The 21,112-nt window shown below is 42.1% G+C and overlaps 1 protein-coding gene across 1 annotated transcript in view; it reads right to left on the reverse strand.

The window, feature by feature from the left end:
* Positions 1-13,870, reverse strand: part of PLEKHG7 (pleckstrin homology and RhoGEF domain containing G7) — a 65,172-nt gene extending 51,302 nt beyond the window's left edge. The window contains exons 1-2 of the mRNA XM_033221086.1: positions 13,275-13,870; positions 12,428-12,450 (exon numbers count right to left, since the gene is read on the reverse strand). Coding sequence (XP_033076977.1) covers positions 12,428-12,450; positions 13,275-13,808 — 557 coding nt within the window. The 5' untranslated portion in view covers positions 13,809-13,870. The remainder of the gene's footprint in view (positions 1-12,427; positions 12,451-13,274) is intronic.
* Positions 13,871-21,112: the final 7,242 nt, after the last annotated feature.

A 21,112-nucleotide genomic window follows, 5' to 3' on the forward strand; every position in this document is an offset into this window, starting at 1 on the left:
TAATAGATCTTTTACATTTTTAAAAGATTCCTTCTGTGCAGCAGACTTAAACCAAGGACTACTAGCCTTTAACTGTCAGGTGCAAATGTTAAGAAAAAATAATAACAAGGGCTAGAGAATATGGTAAGTACAACTGCCCTTTAGTGAGATGTGTGTCTTAAAAGAATAAAAATCTTATTGAAGGCACTGCAACTTGGATAAAGCATAGTCTTATCTTTTCCTTTGCTACAAATGTTGCCCAGTGATTGTTGTTTTTTAATCAGGCAGCCTTATCAGGCAGGCCCTATTCATCAGAAACTGTAGTCCTTGTCTGGTAGTAAGAGTTCACGGTAAATGTAGTCTTCTTCAGCAGGCAGCTTTTCAGCAATTGTGTGACTAGAAGAAGTAGGCATCCCATTTTAAGAATCATAATGTTGGCCGGGCGCGGTGGCTCAAGCCTGTAATCCCAGCACTTTGGGGGGCCGAGACGGGCGGATCACGAGGTCAGGAGATCGAGACCATCCTGGCTAATACGCTGAAACCCCGTCTCTACTAAAAATACAAAAAAACTAGCCGGGCGAGGTGGCTGGCGCCTGTAGTCCCAGCTACTCGGGAGGCTGAGGCAGGAGAATGGTGTAAACCCAGGAGGCAGAGCTTGCAGTGAGCTGAGATCTGGCCACTGCACTCCAGTCCGGGCGACAGAGCGAGACTCCGTCTCAAAAAAAAAAAAAAAAAAAAAAAGAATCATAATGTTTTACCCTATGCAAGAAATATCGTGCAATTTGGAATGCTTGCTTATAACTATGGGTTGATTACACAGAAAGAACAAATTAAGCATCAGTAAAAAACTTTTTCTGAAAATCTCTTTTAAAAATAATCAAAAGAGAAATGACAACTCTACTGCCAATTATTGAACTACAGCTCTCTTGGTTAAATCTGGGATATACTTTTCCATTATGAGTCTCAAAAATTGTTGGGAATGCGCTTTTGTATGTTTGACTATGGTTTCCAATTCAACTTTCTATCAAAGTATTCCATTTGTTGGAAATGCAAATGAGAAGCAGATAGGATGAGGAGCTTCTAGTTTACTGCCTAGAATCTGGTACCTTGATGGTTATTTCTCATAAATGTGGAGTGAACAAATGGAAGACTTGTACCCTATACATCAGTTTGAACACAGAACAGAGATGCCTCTTAAGAGTCTCATCAGTGTGTGAGAAATGCCATGTACTGTGACTGTGGGGTCAAATCGGTAATATTTTTTTGAGCACACGTGTTCAGAGCACCATGGTAACTACTGGTAACTGCGCAGAAATCTCACCTTCTTTCTAGGTTACTGTTTTTTTATGGAAAACAGTCAACATACTCCCTTGTGGGATTAAGCAATACTTGTACAAATCCCCACAAACCCAAAGTACACTCAAAGACAAGCAAAAAACAACAAGGAAGATCGAGGAGGTCGGAAGGAGCTGGAAGGAGTCAAATAAATAGTTGGAGGAGAAAACACACAAAACAAAAGGGGACCATACAATTTTCCCTAAAAGGCATGTCCAAACGCAACTACCAATCAATTTCCTTTTTCTTTTCTTTTTCTTTCCTTAAACATTTATTGGACACCTACTAAGTGCCAGGCAGTGTTCTAGGTACCAGGGATAAGGCAATAAGCAAAACAGATGAAAATCCCACTTTTCTGGAACTTACATTCTATTAGGTTGGTGCAAATGTAATTGCAGTTGTTGCCACAATTAAAAGTAATGGCAAAACCCGTAATCACTTTTGCGCCAACCTAATAGATGAGCTGATGCTGGTGGAAGAATGGCACGTGGTTCCCCTTGCACCATGCCCATGTCAGGAAACCTCCCCAAGGCTGCAGTCTTCTCTTTTGATTAATGAGCAGTACACTGCCTATTAGTCTCTGAATCCTGTCCAACAAGCCTTAAAGTCCCAAAGAAGACGACAAGTCTTCTCTTCTAGTATGTTCTACAGTTAACAGACACTGCTAGGGACATAAAGGGTTTTAAATAAAAGCATGTGGGGTATAATATTGTATTGTATTGAACCTAAAGGTCAGATACATTACCTTTGATGTGCCTGATGTTAGAATATTTAGCTCTGGGGTTAGGAAATTTTAGAGAGAATAAGTCAATGACTTACATGTGGGAGGTGCTGAATGAATGGTTTCTCTAAAAAGAACAATAGCTACTCTTTGAGTTATATTATTTAACCAGTTAAAAAGAAAGACCTGTGAGAGGAACACTACAGGTGTGCATTGCTTAATGATGCGGATATGTTCTGAGAAATGCATCCTCAGGCAATTTTGTCATTATGTGAACATCACAGAGTGAACTTACACAAACCTCGATGGTGTGTAGCCTACTACACACCTAGGCTGTGAGGTGTCACCAGTGGTTCCCAGGCTACAAACCTGTACATCATGTTATGGTACTGAATAATGTAGGCAGCAGTAACACAATGGGAAGTATTTGTGTATCTAAACGTAGACTAGGTAGTGCAAAACTACGTTATTTTAATCTTACAGGACCACTGTTGTACATGAGGCCCATTGTATTAATGCAGTGCGTGACTGTATTTGTGTCTCCACTTCATGGATAAAACCTTCAAAGTTTCGAGTGGTTAAGGAAATTGTGCAAGATCTTGTTGCCACAGAGAAGTGGAGATAGGATTTAAAATCAGGGAGTTTGACTCCAGTAGACTTTAACTCCAGGTCCTGCTGCCCCCTAATGGTAACCCCAGATGGATTTGACTTTGGGGGAAGTTTTACTGGCATTTAATACTTCTGTTTGTTTTTTCCTCAAGACAGACTTTCAAATATCTCATCATTTGGCTTTCATGCTAATGTTGCCCCAGTGGCTAATATGGATATATTTAACTTTTTTCTTACATTCTATTTGAGCATCGGAAGGTTAGTCTATACACTTATAGAAATGTCACATGTACGTTTCTCTTCTCACTTTCAGGGCTGACCTGAAAATTTGGTAAGATGGACAGCTTCCTATCAATACAAAATGTAAGGGATGCTAGGAATGTTTCCCTGTCCACAAAATCATCTCCCTCACTTGCTTCTGATGTTTAAAATTTCCACCAGCACAGCTTCACTGTTTGGCTTCAAGCTGTCTTTTGTGAAAATGCAAATGCATTGGGGATAGATAAGTGGCACTGTAATCCAAGAAGCCTGCCAACCTGCCTGTCTTCCTTCTTCCATTTATCTTTTTGGAAGTAGACTCTTTCTGGGTACCGGATGCTAGAGGTTCAAAGATAAGTAAGAAGCAGTCTCTGCTCTCAGGAAGGTTTTGATTCCTGGGGGCAGATGAATGTAAAAGAAACACAATATAGTGTTTTAGAAATTATGATGGAGACATTTATAAGATACGGGGAAACCCAAAAGGGAGAAATGTACTGGCTGTACTTGGAAAGATGAGAGTATATGTCCCTTAAGCCTAAATTCCCTACCACTTGCATAAGAACGAATTGTGAAGAATTTTTTCCAGGGGCCATATTCTAGTGATAAGAGAGGAAGGTTTGAAGTAAGCATGAGTTCACTTAAATATTACAGAGTGAGAGAGGGAATGGCAGGAAGAACGAGTTCACAAAGCAAAACCTGAGAACAAGGATTTACCAGTTAGCCGATGTCACAACTATGAGTATATTGGGCACTTACCACTTACATATTGTCAGGTTACATGTTAAAACACTATAATACCTGTAATCCCAGCACTTTGGGAGGCTGAGGAGGGCAGACAACTTGAGATGAGGAGTTCAAGGCCAGCCTGGCCAACATGATGAAATCCTGTCTCTACCAAAAACACAAAAATTAGCCAGATGTGGTGGTGCACACCTGTAATCCCATCTACTTGGGAGGCTGAGACAAGAGAATAACTTGAACCCAGGAGGTGGAGATTACAGTGAGCTGAGATTGTGCCACTACACTCCAGCATGAGTGACAGAGCAAGACTGTTTCAAACAAAACAAAACAAAAAACCCAACACCACTATAGTAGAAGAATCAGTATTTTTGAAAAAGGTTATATATCTATTCTGCAAGACAAAAAATTTTGCTGTGATTGGAAGCCAGAGGCAAGCATTTCTTAATTGTATAGGCCAGGGGTCAGCACATCTTTTCTATAAAGGGCCAGATAGTAAACATTTTAGGCTTTGTGGGCCATGCAGTCTCTGTTGCAACTCTGACATTACAGTGCTAAAACAGTCCTAGGCAATGTACAAATGAGTGGGCGTTGGTGTGTTCCAATAAAGCTTTATTAACAGAAACAGGTTATGGGCTGAATTTTGGCCACGGGCCATCGTTTGCTAAATCCTAGTTTAGACCATTTGATAGGCCTTTTTTTTTTTTTTTTTTTTTTTAGGTAAGAACCCTCGCTCTTAGATAGACAGTGGGGCCTCATGCAGAGCTCTTCACTCTACACCTAACATTATATGACCACACAGCCTGGCAAGCAACTGTTCAAGGAAGTGGGCTCTTTGAACAAATGGCTGCTGCAGAAAAGACTGCAGAGACACGTGGAAGAAGAGAAGAGGGAGTGAAGAGAGAGGGATTGGGGATATGCCTGGGTTTGTTTATTTTTATTTTTTTAGTTCTTGTTTATTAGTAGTAATGTAAGAATCTTGTGATGGTTAATACTGAGTGTCACCTTGACTGGATTGAAGGATGCGAAGTATTGATCCTGGGTGTGTCTGCAAGGGTGTTGCCAAAGGAGATTAACATTTGAATCAGTGGGTTGGGGAAGGCAGACCCACCCTTAATCTGGGTGGGCACCATCTAATCAGCTGCCAGCAAATATAAAGCAGGCAGAAAAATGTGAAGATGTGAGATTGGCCTAGCCTCCCAGCCTCTGTCTTTCTACCATACTGGATGCTTCCTGCCCTCGAACATCGGACTCCAAGTTCTTCAGCTTTGGAACTCTGACTGGCTCTCCTTGCTCCTCAGCCAGCAGACAGCCTATTGTAGGACCTCATGATCATGTGAGTTACTACTTAAGAAACTCTCTATTATCTATCTATCTATCTATCTATCTATCTACCTACCTACCTACCTACCTATCCCACTAGTTCTGTTCCTCTAGAGAACTCTGACAAATAGAGATTTTGGTACAAGGAGTGGTTCTAGAGGAACAGAATATTAAGGATGGAGTTCTTTTGTTGGTTTTGGGGCTTCTGGAGTTGGCTGCTTCGTATGATTAGATCCAAAAATGCTGAGGACTCTACTTCTAATAGTATGGAGAACACTGATAATCCTTGGTGTGAACCGTTTAGTTGTGCAACATAAATGCATTTGACACTCCCGATTCACTGCTTGTGAGAGGCAAGTTTAGTGACTCTATACATAATGCCTTTGACCATATGTGGAGAACCCAGGAACATAATGAAGCTGGTTGGTTGCTCCTAAGTTCAGTGGACAAAGTGTTGAGAGAAAATGATGAACTCGGGGATTCTAACTCTTGGCTTCAGAAGCAGATACTAAGCCTCAAATCCGCTAAGATTGCCCTGAGTGAGAGTCTTTTCTCTTGTAGAGAAAGAGCTGAAATTGTGGAAAAATAGACAAAGCTCTTATGCGAGTGGCTGACCTGCAATGAAAGGTGCATGCACAGTCTTGCCAGGTGTACACTGTTAAATTGAGGGCATTGGGACCCTGCAACTTGGAATGGGGATGTGTGGGAGGACCCCGATGAAGCTGGGGACACTGAGTTTGTAAACTCTGATAAAACTTTTTTGCCCAGCTTCCCCATCCCCAGTAGTGGCAACATCCCCACCCTGACCCATGGTACCATCAGTCTTTCCACCTTTGTCTGGGGAGATAAACCCTGCACTGCCTGAGGCAATAGTGATGGCCTTCCTTGAGGCAGTTGACAGGCACGATAACGTTGATTCTCCTCAGGAGCCGCCCCCAACAACCTTGTTTGCCTCTAGACCTGTAACTGGACTAAAGTCCAGGCCCCTAGAGGTGAGGTTGAGAGTGTGACCCATGAGGAGGGATCCTACACTTGAAAATAACTACTTGAGTTTTCTAATTTATATAAACAGAAATCTGGAGAACAGGCATGGGAATGGATATTAAGGGTGTGGGATAATGGTGGAAGGAACACAGAGTTGAATCAGGCTGAATTTATTGATTTGGGCCCACTAAATAGGGACTCTGCATTTAATGTTTCAGCTTAGGGAGTTAAACATGGGCCTAAAAGTTTATTTCTTGGTTAGCTAAAATATGGATTAAAAGATGGCCCACTGTGAGTGAGCTGGAAATGCCTGATCTCCCTTAGTTTAATGTAGAGGAAGAGATCCAAAGGCTTAGGGAGACTGGGATGGTGGAGTGGATTAGTCACTTTAGACCTACTCATCCCAGCTGAGAGGGTCACAAGATATCCCCTTGACCAATGCCTTGTGAAATAGATTTGTGAGGGCAGGACCTGCATCTTTGAAGAGCCCTGTAATTGCCCTTCTCTGTATGTCAGATCTAACTAACGGTGGGAACCACAGTCATTCAACTACAAAATTTAAATACAATGGGAATAATTGAATCCCAACATGGCAGAGGCCAAGTGGCGGCACTCAACCATCAAAGGCAAGGTGGGCATAGCTACCATAATGGACAGAAGAGGCAAAGCAGCAATCAGAACAGACTGATTCCTGTAGAGCTCTGGCACTGGCTAATTAATTACAGTGTTCCTGGAATTGAAATTGATAGGAAGCCTACTACATTCCTACCTAATTTTTATAAGCAGAAAACTTCTAGGTTGAATGGACAAGACTAACTTGAATTATAAAAACAGAGAATCATGTTTTTATCATGATTCACGTGATAAAACGTCATGACTCACGTCTCAATCAATTTCCAGAGATGTGAGCCAGTTTACAAACCCAGAACCCCTTGAATAAAGGGGAGGCCAGGTCTCCTTGAGAAAGGACCCCACTACATTACCGACAACTTATGTAGTGAATCTTTTTTTGATAGGGAGTCTTGCTTTGCCATCCAGGTTGGAGTGCAGTGGCACAATCTCAGCTCACTATGCAGTGAATCTTTCTCCCATCCTTCCCTAAGGAGACCTCTGGCCTTTTACCAAGGTAACTGTGTATTGGGGAAAGGTAAATGATCAGACATTTTGGGGACTACTGGACACTGGCTTTGAGCTGGGGTTGATTCCAGGGAACCCAAAACATCATTATAGTCCTCCAGTTAAAGTAGGGGCTTATGGAGGTCAGGCAATTAATGGAGTTTCAGCTCAAGTCCAACTTACAGTGGGTCCAGTGGATCCCCAGACTCATCCTGTGGTCATTTCCCCAGTGCCAGAGCACATAATTGGCATAGACAAATTTAGCAGCTGGCAGAACCCCCATATTGGCTCCCTGACTGGTAGGGTGAGGGCTATTATGGAGGGAAAGGCAAAATGGAAGCCATTAGAGCTGCCTCTACCAAGAGAAATAGTAAATCAAAAATAATATTGCATCCCTGGAGGGACTGTGGAGATTAAGGCTACCATCAAGGACTCGAAAGACACAAGGGTGGTGATTCCCACCACATCCCTGTTCAACTCTCCCATTTGGCCTGTGCAGAAGACAAATGGATCTTGGAGAATGAGAGTGAATTATTGTAAGCTTAACAAAGTGTTGACTCCAATTGCATCTGCTGTACCAGATGTGGTTTCACTGCTTGAGCCAATTGAGCCAATGAACACATCTCCTGGTACCGATATGCAGCCACTGACTTGGCGAATGCCTTTTCCTCCATTCCTGTCCATAAGGCCCACTAGAAGCAATTTACCTTCAGCTAGCAAGGCCAGCAATATATCATTACTGTCCTGCCTCAGAGTATATCAACTCTCCGACTTTATGTCATAATCTTATTCAGAGAGACCTTGATCACTTTTCGCTTCTGCAAGATATCACATTGGTCCATTATACTGATGACATTATGCTGATTGGATCCAGTGAGCAAGAAGTAGCAAATACACCGGAATTATTGGTGACACATTTGCATGCCAGAGGATGGGAAATAAATTTGACTACAATTCAGAAAACTTCTACCTTAGCAGAATTTCTAGGGGTCCAGTGGTGTGGGGCCTTTCAAGAGAGTCCTCCTAAAGTGAAAGATAAGTTGCTACATTTGACCCCTCCTCCAACCAAGAAAGAGGCACAATGCCTAGTGGGCCTATTTGGATTTTGGAGGTAACACATTCATTTGGGTGTGTTACTCTGGCCCATTTATTGAGTGATCTGAAAGGTGGCCAGTTTTGAGTGGGGTCCAGAATAGGAGAAGGCTCTGCAATAGGTCCAGGCTGCTATGCAAGCTGCTCTGCCACTTGGGCCATATGACCCAGCAGATCCAATGGTGCTTGGGGTGTCAGTGGCAGACAGAGATGCTGTTTGGAGCCTTTGGCAGTCCCCCGTGGGTGAATCACAGCAGAGACCTCTAGAATTTTGGTGCAAGACCCTGCCATCTTCTGCAGATAACTACTCTCCTTTTGAGAGACAGCTCTTGGCCTGTTACTGGACTTTGGTGGAAACTGAACATTTGACTATAGGTCATCAAGTCACCATGCGACCTGAACTGCCTCTCATGAACTGGGTGCTTTCTGACCCATGTAGCCATAAAGTGGGTCATGCACAGCAGTATTCTATCATCAAATAAATGGAAGTGGTATATACGTGATTAGGCTCAAGCAAGTCCTGAAGACACAAGTAAGTTACATGAGGAAGTGGCTCAAATGCCCATGGTCTCCACTCCTGCCACCCTGCCTTCTCACCCCAAGCCTGCACTGATGGCCTCATGGGGAGCTCCCTATGACCAATTGACAGAGGAAGAGAAGACTAAGGCCTGGTTCACAGATGGTTCTGCGCGATATGCAGGCACCACCCGAAAGTGCACAGCTGCAGCACTACAAGCCTTTTCTAGGACATCCCTGAAGGACAGCGGTAAAGGGAAATCTTCCCAGTGGGCAGAACTTCAAGCAGTACACCTGGTTGCATACTTTGCATGGAAGGAGAAATGGCCAGATGTGTAACTATATACTGATTAATGGGCTGTAGCCAATGGGTTGGCTGGATGGTCAGGGCTTGGAGGAAGCATGACTGGAAAATTGGTGACAAAGAAATTTGGGGAAGAGGTATGTGGATAGACCTCTCTGAGTGGCCAAAAACTGTGAAGATATTTGTATCCCATGTGGGTGCTCACCAATGGGTGACCTCAGCATAGGAAGATTTTAATAATCAAGTGGATAGGATGACCATTCTGTGGCTACCACTCAGCCTCTTTCCCCAGTCACCCCTGCCATTGCCCGATGGGCCCATGAACAAAGTGGCCATGGTGGCAGGGATGGAGGTTACACATGGGCTCAGCAACATGGACTTCCACTCACCAAGGCTGACCTGGCTATGGCCACGGCTGAGTGCCCAATTTGCCAACAACATAGATCAACACTGAGCCCTTGATATGGCACCATTCCTTGGGGTGATCAGCCAGCTACCCGGTGGCAGGTTGATTATATTGCACTTCTTCTCTCATGAAAAGGGCAGAGGTTTGTCCTCACTGGAATAGATACTTACTCCAGATATGGGTTTGCCTATCCTGCATGCAATGCTTCTGGCAAAACTACCATCCGTGGGCTCATGGAATGCCTTATCCACCATCATGGTATTCCACACAGCATTGCCTTTGACCAAGGTACTCACTTTATGGCCAAAGCAGTGCAGCAGTGGGCTCATGTGCATGGAATTCACTGGTCTTATCATGTTCCCCATTATCCTGAAGCAGCTGGATTGACAGAATAGTGGAATGGCCTTTTGAAGTCACAATTGTAATGCCAACTAGGTGACAATACTTTGCAGGGCTGGGGCAAAGTTCTCTGGAAGGCCATGTATGCTCTGAATCAGCATCCAATATATGGCACTCTTTCCTCCATAGCCAGGATTCACAGGTTCAGGCATCAAGGAGTGGAAGTGGAAGTGGCACCACTCACCATCACCCCTAGTGATCCACCAGCCAAATTTTTGTCTCCCGTTCCTGCGACATTACGTTCTGCTGGCCCAGAGGTCTTAGTTCCAGAGGCAGCAAAACTGCCACCAGGAGATACAACAATGATTCCATTAAACTGGCAGTTAAAATTGCTACCTGGACACTTTGGGCTCCTCCTACCTTTAAGTCAACAGGCTAAGAAGGGAGTTCCAGGTGCCCACCACCACGTCCAGCTTATTTTTTAAAAAACATATTTTCAGTAGAGATGAGGTTTCACTATGTCGGCCAGGCTGATCTCAAACTCCTGACCTCAAGTGATCCACCTGCCTGGCCTTCCCACAGTGCTGGGATTATAGGCATGAGCCATCATGCCCAGCCTGTCCTAGCTATTGTTTTAAAATTTACCAAGACTATTTTTGTTATTTTCTCACAAAGATTCCATATGGCAATGGAAATTACCTTCATGTTATTTTTTTTTCCAAATGACTTAATGCATCCCATTGATTCACCTTTATGTCTGCTGGCTCCATCTAATAATCAGAGCTGGACCCAGACTTTACCTGCTCTAGAAAACATTCCTTGATTTAAGACTCACAAATACACATATAGCATCCACCCCCGATGCCTTCTCTAACCAATTATTTACTGAAAACCTCCAATTAGATGCTTCATAGGTCCTCAAACTCAACATGTCCAAACCTGAACACAAAACCCACACTCCAACCACTCATATTTCATTTCTTTACCCAAGTTTATCTAGGTCAGTGAATGGACACTTTAGTTACCCAGTTATATAAGCCAGAAGCTTGGAGGTTATTCTTGAAGATTCCTTTCCCTCACCCTGATAGGTTACCATTCACAAAGTCTGGGGGATTATATCTCATAAATATCTCTTGCATTGAGATACTTCTTTTTAACCCCACTGCTTTCATCATAGTCTAACTTACCAACTTCTCATACCTGAACATTCGAATTATTTGACTCAAGTCTACTTGCATCTAAATCCCAGGTATATCTGACATCCATCTGATCGTATCAATTCATTAAATGGTTTCACACTGCTCTTAGGATAAGGAATAAAATTTATCAACATCTTATTAAAATAATTCAACTCTAAACATCACTTTTTTTTCTAAGACTGCCCTTTTTCACTTTCTTTGACACAACTGAACTAGATCTCATCTTAGAGCTTTATTCTGTTTCACATGTATGGAAGATTTACACTAACATCCCCACTCTTCCCCAATCCTGACATCCCTACACGTTGCCATGTAACATTTCAATGCTCTCCCACTGTTGGTAACATGTAATTCCCTGACCCTAAGTTCAACTGAGTGACTTGCTTTGGTCAATAAAATTAGATCAGTTTCAGAGCCCAGGCTCCAAGAGGCCTTACATGTTTCTACTTGTTCTCTTGAACCTCTTCCTTCACTGTATAAAGAATATGCTCTATTGATCCCATGAACCCATGGGAGCCCTTTGATCCCATGAGCAGGTTAAGGAACATTTGGAGTGGAACTGCTCAGCTAAACCCAGCCTAGAGAAACTCACCCCCAGGGACACAGAGATTTATAAGAAACAATAACTGTCTGTTACTTTAAGTGGTTTTTTATCTAGCAATAGCTAACTGATACACAAACATAACAATTTGCATTTTCCTACTGCTTGGTAAGTATCTTCTACCTTTGTTGATACATTTAGGCCAAGGATTAAAATCAACAAAGAATGTTTACATGGATGTTATCCTTACTGCTATGAACATTAAACTATTGCTTGAAGATTGAGGCCCAGTAATAAAACAGCAGCTGTTTCTCCAAAAAAATCCTCTGTAACTTTTCAAATGAAATGAGGGCTTTCCTGCCAATCCCGCAGGTCAGGAAGATAAAATTGGGCATGGATCTTTCCCTTGCTGCTACAGAAACTCTTCATCCCTGTCAGGGATGGCAGATCCATTGCTACAACCAAGGGGCCACGCTGAAAGTTCAGCGCTGGTTTCAGAAATGACACAGTCTACTTCATTCTGGATAAGGGCACAGTCTGTCATAACAGGTTATTTTAAAGGTCACCCTAGATTTAATCAAGACATCTTGTTCCTTTAATTTTTTGTCCTCTAAATTTTTCTGTAAAAAGCTGTTGAGTATCTCTGGCCTTTCTATTTTCTCTACCAGACAAAACCTATTACTAAGTGGATGTTAATTAAGCCACAGGGCCAAGACATTGACAATTCAAAATGAAAACTATGACTGCATATGGCGTTGTATCCTGTCCCCAAATGCTGTGCTCTTAAAGGGAGACTCTTGAAATGAAAACTCTTGCACCTATAAATGTGAAGAGTGACTTGAGGGCTGTAAAACAAAGTGTATTGGTTAACATACCATCAGCTTTGTTTTGTCAGGACAGAAATAAAAATCTAATAGTAAATAGTCAACAGATGTCATAGCACTGGAGAAAATAAATGCATACTCACCTGGATGGGTGCAATTCTTCTCCCTGAAATAAATTTTAAGAATATATGTTTTAGTCTTAATCAAACCCATCCCGAGCTCCAAAGCAAACATGTTGAAAGGAGAAACAATGAGCCCTCCTAGTTAAAACATGTTTTACATGTTGGTGGGATCGCGAATTTGAATAACTGGCTCTTTCTCCCCTTTTAAATCAGTGACACCACATTGTCTTTAAATAGTGTGCATTTGCAAGAGGACCCCCATTGCTATCGGGTACCTGACAGACTATCGGTAAGCCTGGCCTTGGTGCATCCTTTCTTTTTTTTTTTTTTTTTTGAGACGGAGTCTTACACAGTCGCCCAGGCTGGAGTGCAGTGGCCGGATCTCAGCTCACTGCAAGCTTCGCCTCCCGGGTTTACGCCATTCTCCTGCCTCAGCCTCCCGAGTAGCTGGGACTACAGGCGCCCGCCAACTCGCCCGGCTAGTTTTTTGTATTTTTTAGTAGAGACGGGGTTTCGCCGTGTTAGCCAGGATGGTCTCGATCTCCTGACCTCGCGATCCACCCGTCTCGGCCTCCCAAAGTGCTGGGATTACAGGCTTGAGCCACCGCGCCCGGCCGGTGCATCCTTTCTTAAAGTGCCTCCAAGGACAGAAGGAAGTGAGCGAGATCATTTTCTTTCTTCCCCAAATTGCTGCCCTCCTTTCACTTAAGAGCCAATGCTTCCTAAAGAGAATGTGTCCCCTCAGTGTGACTTCCTGTGCTGTCTCCTTTTTAGGATCTACTGGCCCTTGGGGGAAGGAAGCAACTCTGAGATCTATTTTGCTTTGTGGTTCACCAACTGAGAGGCCGGAGGCTAAGAGCTGTGTTACCTGAGGACTAGGGCGTTGTAGGGTGGGGCTGGACAGGAAGTGGCCTTCTTGCCGCAGAAGAGAGGCCTGGGGAAGGGACTCTTCACTGACAGGCTGAAGCTCAGGAGGGAGACACTTGTCAGTGGGCCGGGTTTGGGGCTCCTGTGAGTCAGCTGCGTTCAGGGCCCTTTCAGGTTCAGAGGTCAATCTTGAGTGGAGTCTCAAGGGTGACAGCAAGTACGAAGAATCCTTTGGGCTTCCCGGCAGGCTCTCAGAAAGGTAACGTGGGGAGCCCGCAGGCTCTCTCCAGCTTCCCCAGGTGGGCACCTGCAAGGCATCCTGCCGAGACAGTGAGTGCCAAGTCCCACAGCCACGGGTCCTTAATCTCCTCAAAGTGGGCGAGGTGGAGATGCGGCCTGGGGCTTGCCGGTCAAACTGGAGGAGGCTCCCCTGGTTCTCACAGTACTGCTTTGGCAGGCTCCTCAGCCGGGGCCGAGGAGAGGCTCCGCAGTCTTGGGGTGGCACCTCTAGATAGAATGACTCTGTTTTCTCCATAAAGCTAAGAGGTTCTACCGTGGGTAGAAGGTTCCAGAAGACGTCTGAGTTACTGTTCTCTGGCATCCAAGTGCCACACTTCCTCTAGTAGTTCTTTTCCTTTTCCAGAGGAGACTGTCAAGCAGGTTGTTGCATCTTTAGTGAGGAAGAGCAGACTGTGAAATCTGTAGTAAATGAGGGAGACTGCAGTGAGAAAAAAAGGTCTAAAATTTCAAAAGAAAACTTTTAATTCTTCATAGGAGATAGAGCTCAGTTCGCATCAGCATCCTTTACGTTCAGAAGATAATTAATATATAAGACTCCAGCATTCTCATCTAAACAGCGTATTGAAATCTGTTTACTGTCTACTTAATATTCCTTCTAGGTTCAAACAAAAAAGCCTTTAAAAACTTTGGTCACTTAAGATACTTCCCGGAAACCACATAGCTCCTCTCCTTGTGATTATTCCATTTTAAGAGAATCAAATATACATTAAATCCTCCTATCATCTACATTTATGTGTGAAAGTACATACTTTGGTGCATTCCGGGGATGCAAGAACAAGGAAAACAAGGTTCCTTCCCTCAAGGTTTAAATTACAGAATGAGACAGGCTTTGTAACTGATGTAAAGTATCTGGCAATGTCTTTTATCTTAGATTCTATCCATCTTTACATTTTGGAAAAATGACTTGCAAGTTTGAAAAGAAAAACCCAGATGTCACCAGGTACCCTACTGTTCATGACTGGAGGTGTTTTTTGCGATCCATGCATGCAGAATTATCTCTTCTTATGCTCAAGAAAAGCTGATCCTTCTATTTCACAACTTGATTCATGGGAGTGGCTTACTGCAGTTTCGTTATTCTGTACTTTCCCACATGAAGAAGGCATGTGTGGGAGAACATTAATCCTTAGACATCCCTTATGGCATGAGAGTTGATGCTTGATGATTTACAGACCAGGCGTGGGACTGTGGGACGGGCGAGAGACCCACCTTCCCTGGCCCCAGAGGGCGTGGAAGGTGGCTTCAGACTGTGCGTGGATTGTTTGTGGATGGAACATTAGTAGTTGACTGTATATTCTAAGATCATCAATAATAGTTTTAGTAAGTTTATCATTCTAAAGCAGAACTCAGCAATCTGAAACCTTTTGGCCACATTTGGATTGCCAAAATGTAAAAATGGCTAATAATTTACTTCTTATAATTTTAATTGCAAGGACAATACTTTTTAGTAGAACTTCTCTAGAGTGTATTATCTGCTTCTTTAACTTGATATAGAGAAGGCTGAAAACCAATAAACCTTTTCCTCATTACCTGGCCTCATTCTGTTGACTATCATTCCAGTACTTTGCCAAAATACAGTGATTACTACTATGTTTACTCTAATTCTGTGGAGAATACAATAATTGTTGCAGGTTTTTACAGCCTCTGAATATTCACTCCCACACCAAATGACCCCACACTGATGTACTCCCTAATTTTTATTCCTTGCTTCTCACTATGCTTTGTGTACTTGCCTATGGCAACCACTCTCTCCTCTTTGTTTCTTTTAATCTGTGTCAGGCATAGAAGTTCAACAACCTTGTGAATAGATAATTAATAGGCTGTTAGATCTATTCCTATCAGTAGAGGAGGAGCTCAGTGTTTTAACATTGTCATGACAATGTTGTGACTTGACATTGATTTTGGGGATTTTGTGATCTCTTATTTTGCTCCCTGACTCTTATCTTGTTTAAGGTCAAATAAGTGCAGGCACAGAGGCTCATGCCTGTAATCCAAGCACTTTGGGAGGTGAAGGTGGGAGGATCACTTGACCCTATAAGTTCAAGACCAGCCTGGGCAACATAGTGAGACCCCCATCTCTATAAAAAGTTTCTTTAAGGGCCAAATGAAACCCACAGGTACTGGATTTTAGACTGGTGAGTTTTTTGAGGAACTACTTAGATGGAAACTAAAGTCAGTTCAACTCTTATTCACAAAAGAAATCTAAAATTCTTAATATTGGGTTTGCTTTATTTTGAGCTGAGGGCTCAACTGTTACAGAACTTCACATGTAGAACTAAAATGCATGAGGTACCTTTTTTTGCAGAGTGGAGGAAAGAAGGCGATACCAGTTTAGGAAACTTACGTTCAGTTAAGGTGAGATTGTATTAGTTTTGGTTTTAGATTGGTAATTCCTGGATGCTGCTCTGAAGGTTGATACTAACATTGCTGAAGAGGCATGAAATGGTCCCTCCTGACCATTGATAAAATAAGGTACATTATTGCTACATGGAGAGGCCAGTTCCTCATCAAATCTATAGGTACTTTGTTACTTTTTTGTTTTCTTTTTAGAGATGGAGTCTGGCTCTGTTGCTCAGGCTGAGTGCAGTGGCGTGATCACAGTGTACTGTAACCTCCAACTCCTAGCTTCACAGAATCCTCACGCTGTGCTCCTGAGTAGCTGGGACTATAGATGTTTACCATCATTCCCAGCTAATTTCAAATCAATAGGTACTTTCACACATACATACAATCAGGGCCGTTCTATTATTTTTCTCCTTTAGAAGACTGTCCAAGTTCTAGGCAGCAACAACGTTAAAGGAATTCAGTATATTTGCATAGGCACTTGCATAATAGTTAGATCAGATTTCTTAGTCTTTGGGTTTCCCCTCTGTCCTTTTGGCCTTTTCCTCTCCTCTTTTGAGGAGTTAGGATACAGCTTTGGGTTTCCTTTGTAGTCGTTTGGACACAGAGGTGTAGCTGCTGGTAGAAAGCTATTTATGGCCAATAAGATTAATATTGGTAAGTATTATTTATTAGCCACTGTCTTAAATATAGGAACCAGGGCAATAGTAACTGCTGACATGATGCACTGCAGAAATGGAGAAACTTTAAAAACAGCAGGGCTTTGGGAAGTGATTTGCAGAGAGGCAGGAAGAGCTCAAGCACCAGAGTAAATGGATGTGGTTTCTCTTCCAGTATCACTTCCAGCTGGCTGTGTGACCTAGGACAAGCCACTTCTCCTCTGCCAACCTCTGTGCAGCATTTACCAAGAGGTCATCAAAGAACCTCCCTCACAGGCCTGTTGTAGAAATTAAATGAGATAATGGCCAAGGTTTCTGGGAAGCTTTCCCAAAATGACTACACCCAGTGGGTCTATAGAATCAAAAGTTAACAGTCAATCCATTCATGCTAACTCTTCTCCTTTATGTTTAAAAGAGGTAATTAATACATGGTCATCATAAAGAAAATTCACCAGCCTTTGACCTTCCAAGCTTTGAAAATCCAGCAAACACCCACCCGCACTGCTGGGGAAGCCATCTCACTGTACTAGAAATGAAACCATTGTAGGTTAATGATTCACTAATTCTAATGAGACCTGGGAAGGTCAGCAAAACAAGCTAACCTGATAGCAACAGGACAAAAGGAAAGTGCAAGAGAGAAACCCAGAAAGCAGCTGAATGTTGCCGTTAATACCTGTGAGACGGTCTGTCCCAACTGCACCCTGGTGGGTCCTGAGGATCCTCAGAGCCTGAAGAACCAGAGTGAGCTGCCGGAGGAAGGCTCAGAGCAACCAGTTCCACACCTGTAACAATGCGCCCTCCCGGCTGAGTGAAAGCAAGCTTGCTACCAGCTGTAATGAGGAACTGGTCTCTCCCCTCCTTAGAGACATTTCCAGTTATTTGTTTATGAAAAAGCCTAAAGGGAAGCCAGTTCAGAATCTAAGGCAGCCTAAGAACAAGTCAGGTAAACAATGGCTGATCAAATACAGAAATGATGCAAATGTAGCTTTTTACTTCCTCTTGGGGCATTCAATAAATCATCACTCATAGTTTAGTGAAGCAGTTCTGGGTTTCTATTTCATTTATTTTCTCTAAGGTTGTGAGACGCATTCTTTGAGACTCTACTTTCTTCGTATCATCAAACATTTTGTGTTGATCTATTTTATTAATGACATGCTTTGATAAGCATTGAATAATAGAGGAAATGATTAGAGCACCAGGGAGCGAATTTGAGAACATTAGTCTTCAAATAATTAAAATGCAAATGGAAGAGCATTTATATCTACCAGTATTCTCATTAGATCAGTACCCCCAAGAATATTTATTTGATGCCTAGATGGAGATAATGCATATGTATGCAGCATTAAACAAAAATGTCTATAGACTTTATCAAAACAAAGTCGAAGTAATTCTAATGAAGTCTAATTCACTGAAGTTTTCATTGCTTGAACTCATTACAGACACTCTCCAACCCCTGAAACTAAATTTTTTTTTTTTTTTTGAGACAGGGTCTCACTCTGTCACTCAGGCTAGAGTGCAGTGGCACGATCTTGGCTCACTGCAACCTCCACTTCCCAGGTTCAAGCAATTATCCCACCTCAGCTTCCTGAGTAGCTGGGATTACAGGTGCACGCCACCAGGGCCTGATTGACTTTTGTATTTTTAGTTGAGACGAAGTTTCACCATATTGGCCAGGCTGTTCAAATCCTGACCTCACGTGATCCACCCACCTCGGCCTCCCAAAGTGCTGGGATTACAGGTGTGAATCACTGTGCCCAGCCAGAAGTCTGTGTTTAACAAGACTTCCAGGTGATTATTACATGGGTTAAAATTTGAGAACCACTGCAATTAGGGAAAAAAAAAAGTCTAACTTATAGATGTTGGCCTTGTGATAACCTTTATGTTAATCTTTAATTCTTTCATATTGATCCCACTAGAACATCATTTACTTAGAACTTTGAAAAATGACTTGATCTCCTGCCCTCCCCAACATTGCCAACATTACCATAACTCAACCAAAAGTAGGATATCAAAAAATATCTATTTTGCCAGCATGGAGCCTGCATAAACAGTTCTGAGCTCCTGCCAAGGACGTCTAGAAATGAATTGCTTCAATTTCGGAAGGAAAAAAATGAATAAAGTCTTTTAGCTTTTAGTTTGTGGAAGGAAGGTCAGACTTTTATCTACCAATCCCCTCACGCACATGGGATTGTAAAGCTGTCTCTCCTAGGGGATAATGATAATGGAATATTTGATCCCAATGCAAAAACTTCCAACCTCTGGTTGTAACTTCAAGAAGGAAATTAAGAATCTTCTAGAAAGGTCACAAAGGATTATCAGGGAAAAAAATTTGCCACCTCCATCTGATTTGTCAAGGAGATGGCAATAGGGAGGCATTTTGGGTGGGGAAGGGACGCTCTAGAGTCAGCTTTTCCTTCAAGACCCTGGGGCAACCTCACTGTGGCCCTTTCTCAGATGACACATGGAGGTGTTCTCCAATATTGCAGAGGGAACAGCTTGCCTCAGTGTTTTTTGCCTATGTGTAGTTTTATGTTTATGTATGCTTTGCTTCAATAAAAAGTATACCTTAAAAAATGTCTGTGCTAAAAGATGACATCCTGGTTTGCTTACTTTCTGGCTTTGAATTGGCAAATTCTTAAAAGATATTTTCTTTCTAGTTGTTGAAAAGAGGTATGAGATTTTTTTGAGCTTCCTTTTAGGTTTTAGGGTTACAAAAATTCAGTTGTGCCATATTTACAATGATTAATATAGCTGGGCATGGTGGCTGATGCCTGTAATCCCAGTACTTTGGAAGGCCAAGGCAGGCAGACTGATTGAGCCCAGGAATTAGAGATCAGCCTGGGCAACATGCTGAAACCCTGTCTCCACAAAAAAAATACAAAAATTAGTTGGGTATGGTGGTGGGCACCTATAGTCCCATCTACTTGGGAGGCTGAAGTGGGAGGAAAGCTTGGGCTGAGGTTGCAGTGAGCCATGATCATCCCACTGTACTCCAGTCTGGGTGACAGAGAAAGACCCTGTCTCTCAAAAACAAACCAAAACAAAAAAAGGGTGAATATCAGATGAATATCAATGCATCTCGATAGCTTTCAACACTTCTGAGTTATTTATTCAGGAAAAGTTTCTAGGTAGTACATATTCTGAGCTGTTTCATACCCTAAAATGACTTTATTTTGCTATCACATGTGCAGGGCATGGAATTCTTGCATCATGGTCTTTTCCTTTAAAGGTCCATAGACATTTTTTTCATGATTTTCAGTCATTAATAGTTGAAATAGGAGGACAATAGAATATTTGCTCTTTGCTGGGTACCATATTCTTAAATTTTTTAAACTTCTTTGTGAGATTGTGTATGTTCTATTGAAGTGCGAAATTAATTTATATATATATATATTATTTTATTGGAATTAGGTCTTGCTATATCACCCAGGCTGATCTCAAACTCCTGGACTCAAGTAGTCCTCTTGCCTTAGCCTCCCCAGTAGCTGGGACTACAGGGAATGCAGCTAATTTTTTATTTTTAAATTTTTTTTAAGAGACAGGGTTTTGGTATGTTGTCCAGGCTTAAGTTTTTTCTTTCATATTTGAAGGTAGAGATGTTTACCTAGCATATGTCATGGTGGGTTCTGTTTACCAAATATCTGGTGTGTACTCTGTATTATTTAAAATATTTTTTCTAAATAAGAAATATTTTCTGTGCTATTTGACATTTATCTCTCTTTCACTGATTCTCTTTCTTCATTCACATTCTTCATTCTCTTCACTTCGCTCTTTACTTTCTTCATTCTTTCTTCACTCTTCAGAGTGAAGTTATCATTTCATTCTGATATTTTATCTTTTCTCTACATTATTTTTGTTGCTTTTACCTTAGGGATAATTTTTTGACACCATTTTCTACTTGGCTATTTTGCTTGTTCCATTTTCTGCATAGTCCAAATTGCCTTTAACTGTTTCCATAATGACTTTAACATCAATTTTACTTTCAAGATAAATAGGAGAATTTCAGCTCAATTTTTTTTTTAGACAGACTTTCACTCTTGTTGCCCAGGTTGGAGTGCAGTGGTGACATCTTGGCTCCCTGCAACCTCCACCTTCTGGGTTCAAGCGATTCTCCTGCCTCAGCTTCCCAAGTAGCTGGGATTACAGGCATGTGCCACCATACCCAGCTGATTTTGTATTTTTAGTAGAGATGGGATTTCACCATGTTGGTCAGACTGGTCTTGAATTCCTGACCTCAGGTGATCCACCCATCTCAGCCTCCCAAAGTGCTGGGATTACAGGTATGAGCCACTGCTCCTGGCTTTGCATTTCTTTTTTATTGTGAAATATTTTCATGGTGGCAGATTGTAGGTTCTTGATTCATGTCAAAAATATGGATTATTTAGTGTGTCATGAACTGAGGCCTATGATTAACTCAGTTATGTGTGGTCTAAAAATTAAAGTCAAAGAATCATGAATTATAATTTCTAACTTTTTCTGTTTTTTGAAATAACTCTGTTTCAAAGAAAGTAGCTCTAGTGAGCCATCTTAGAATTTTTTT

Source organism: Trachypithecus francoisi, unplaced genomic scaffold, assembly GCF_009764315.1.
Source record: "Trachypithecus francoisi isolate TF-2019V2 unplaced genomic scaffold, Tfra_2.0 Lachesis_group11, whole genome shotgun sequence".
Classification (NCBI taxonomy): Eukaryota; Metazoa; Chordata; class Mammalia; order Primates; family Cercopithecidae; genus Trachypithecus; species Trachypithecus francoisi.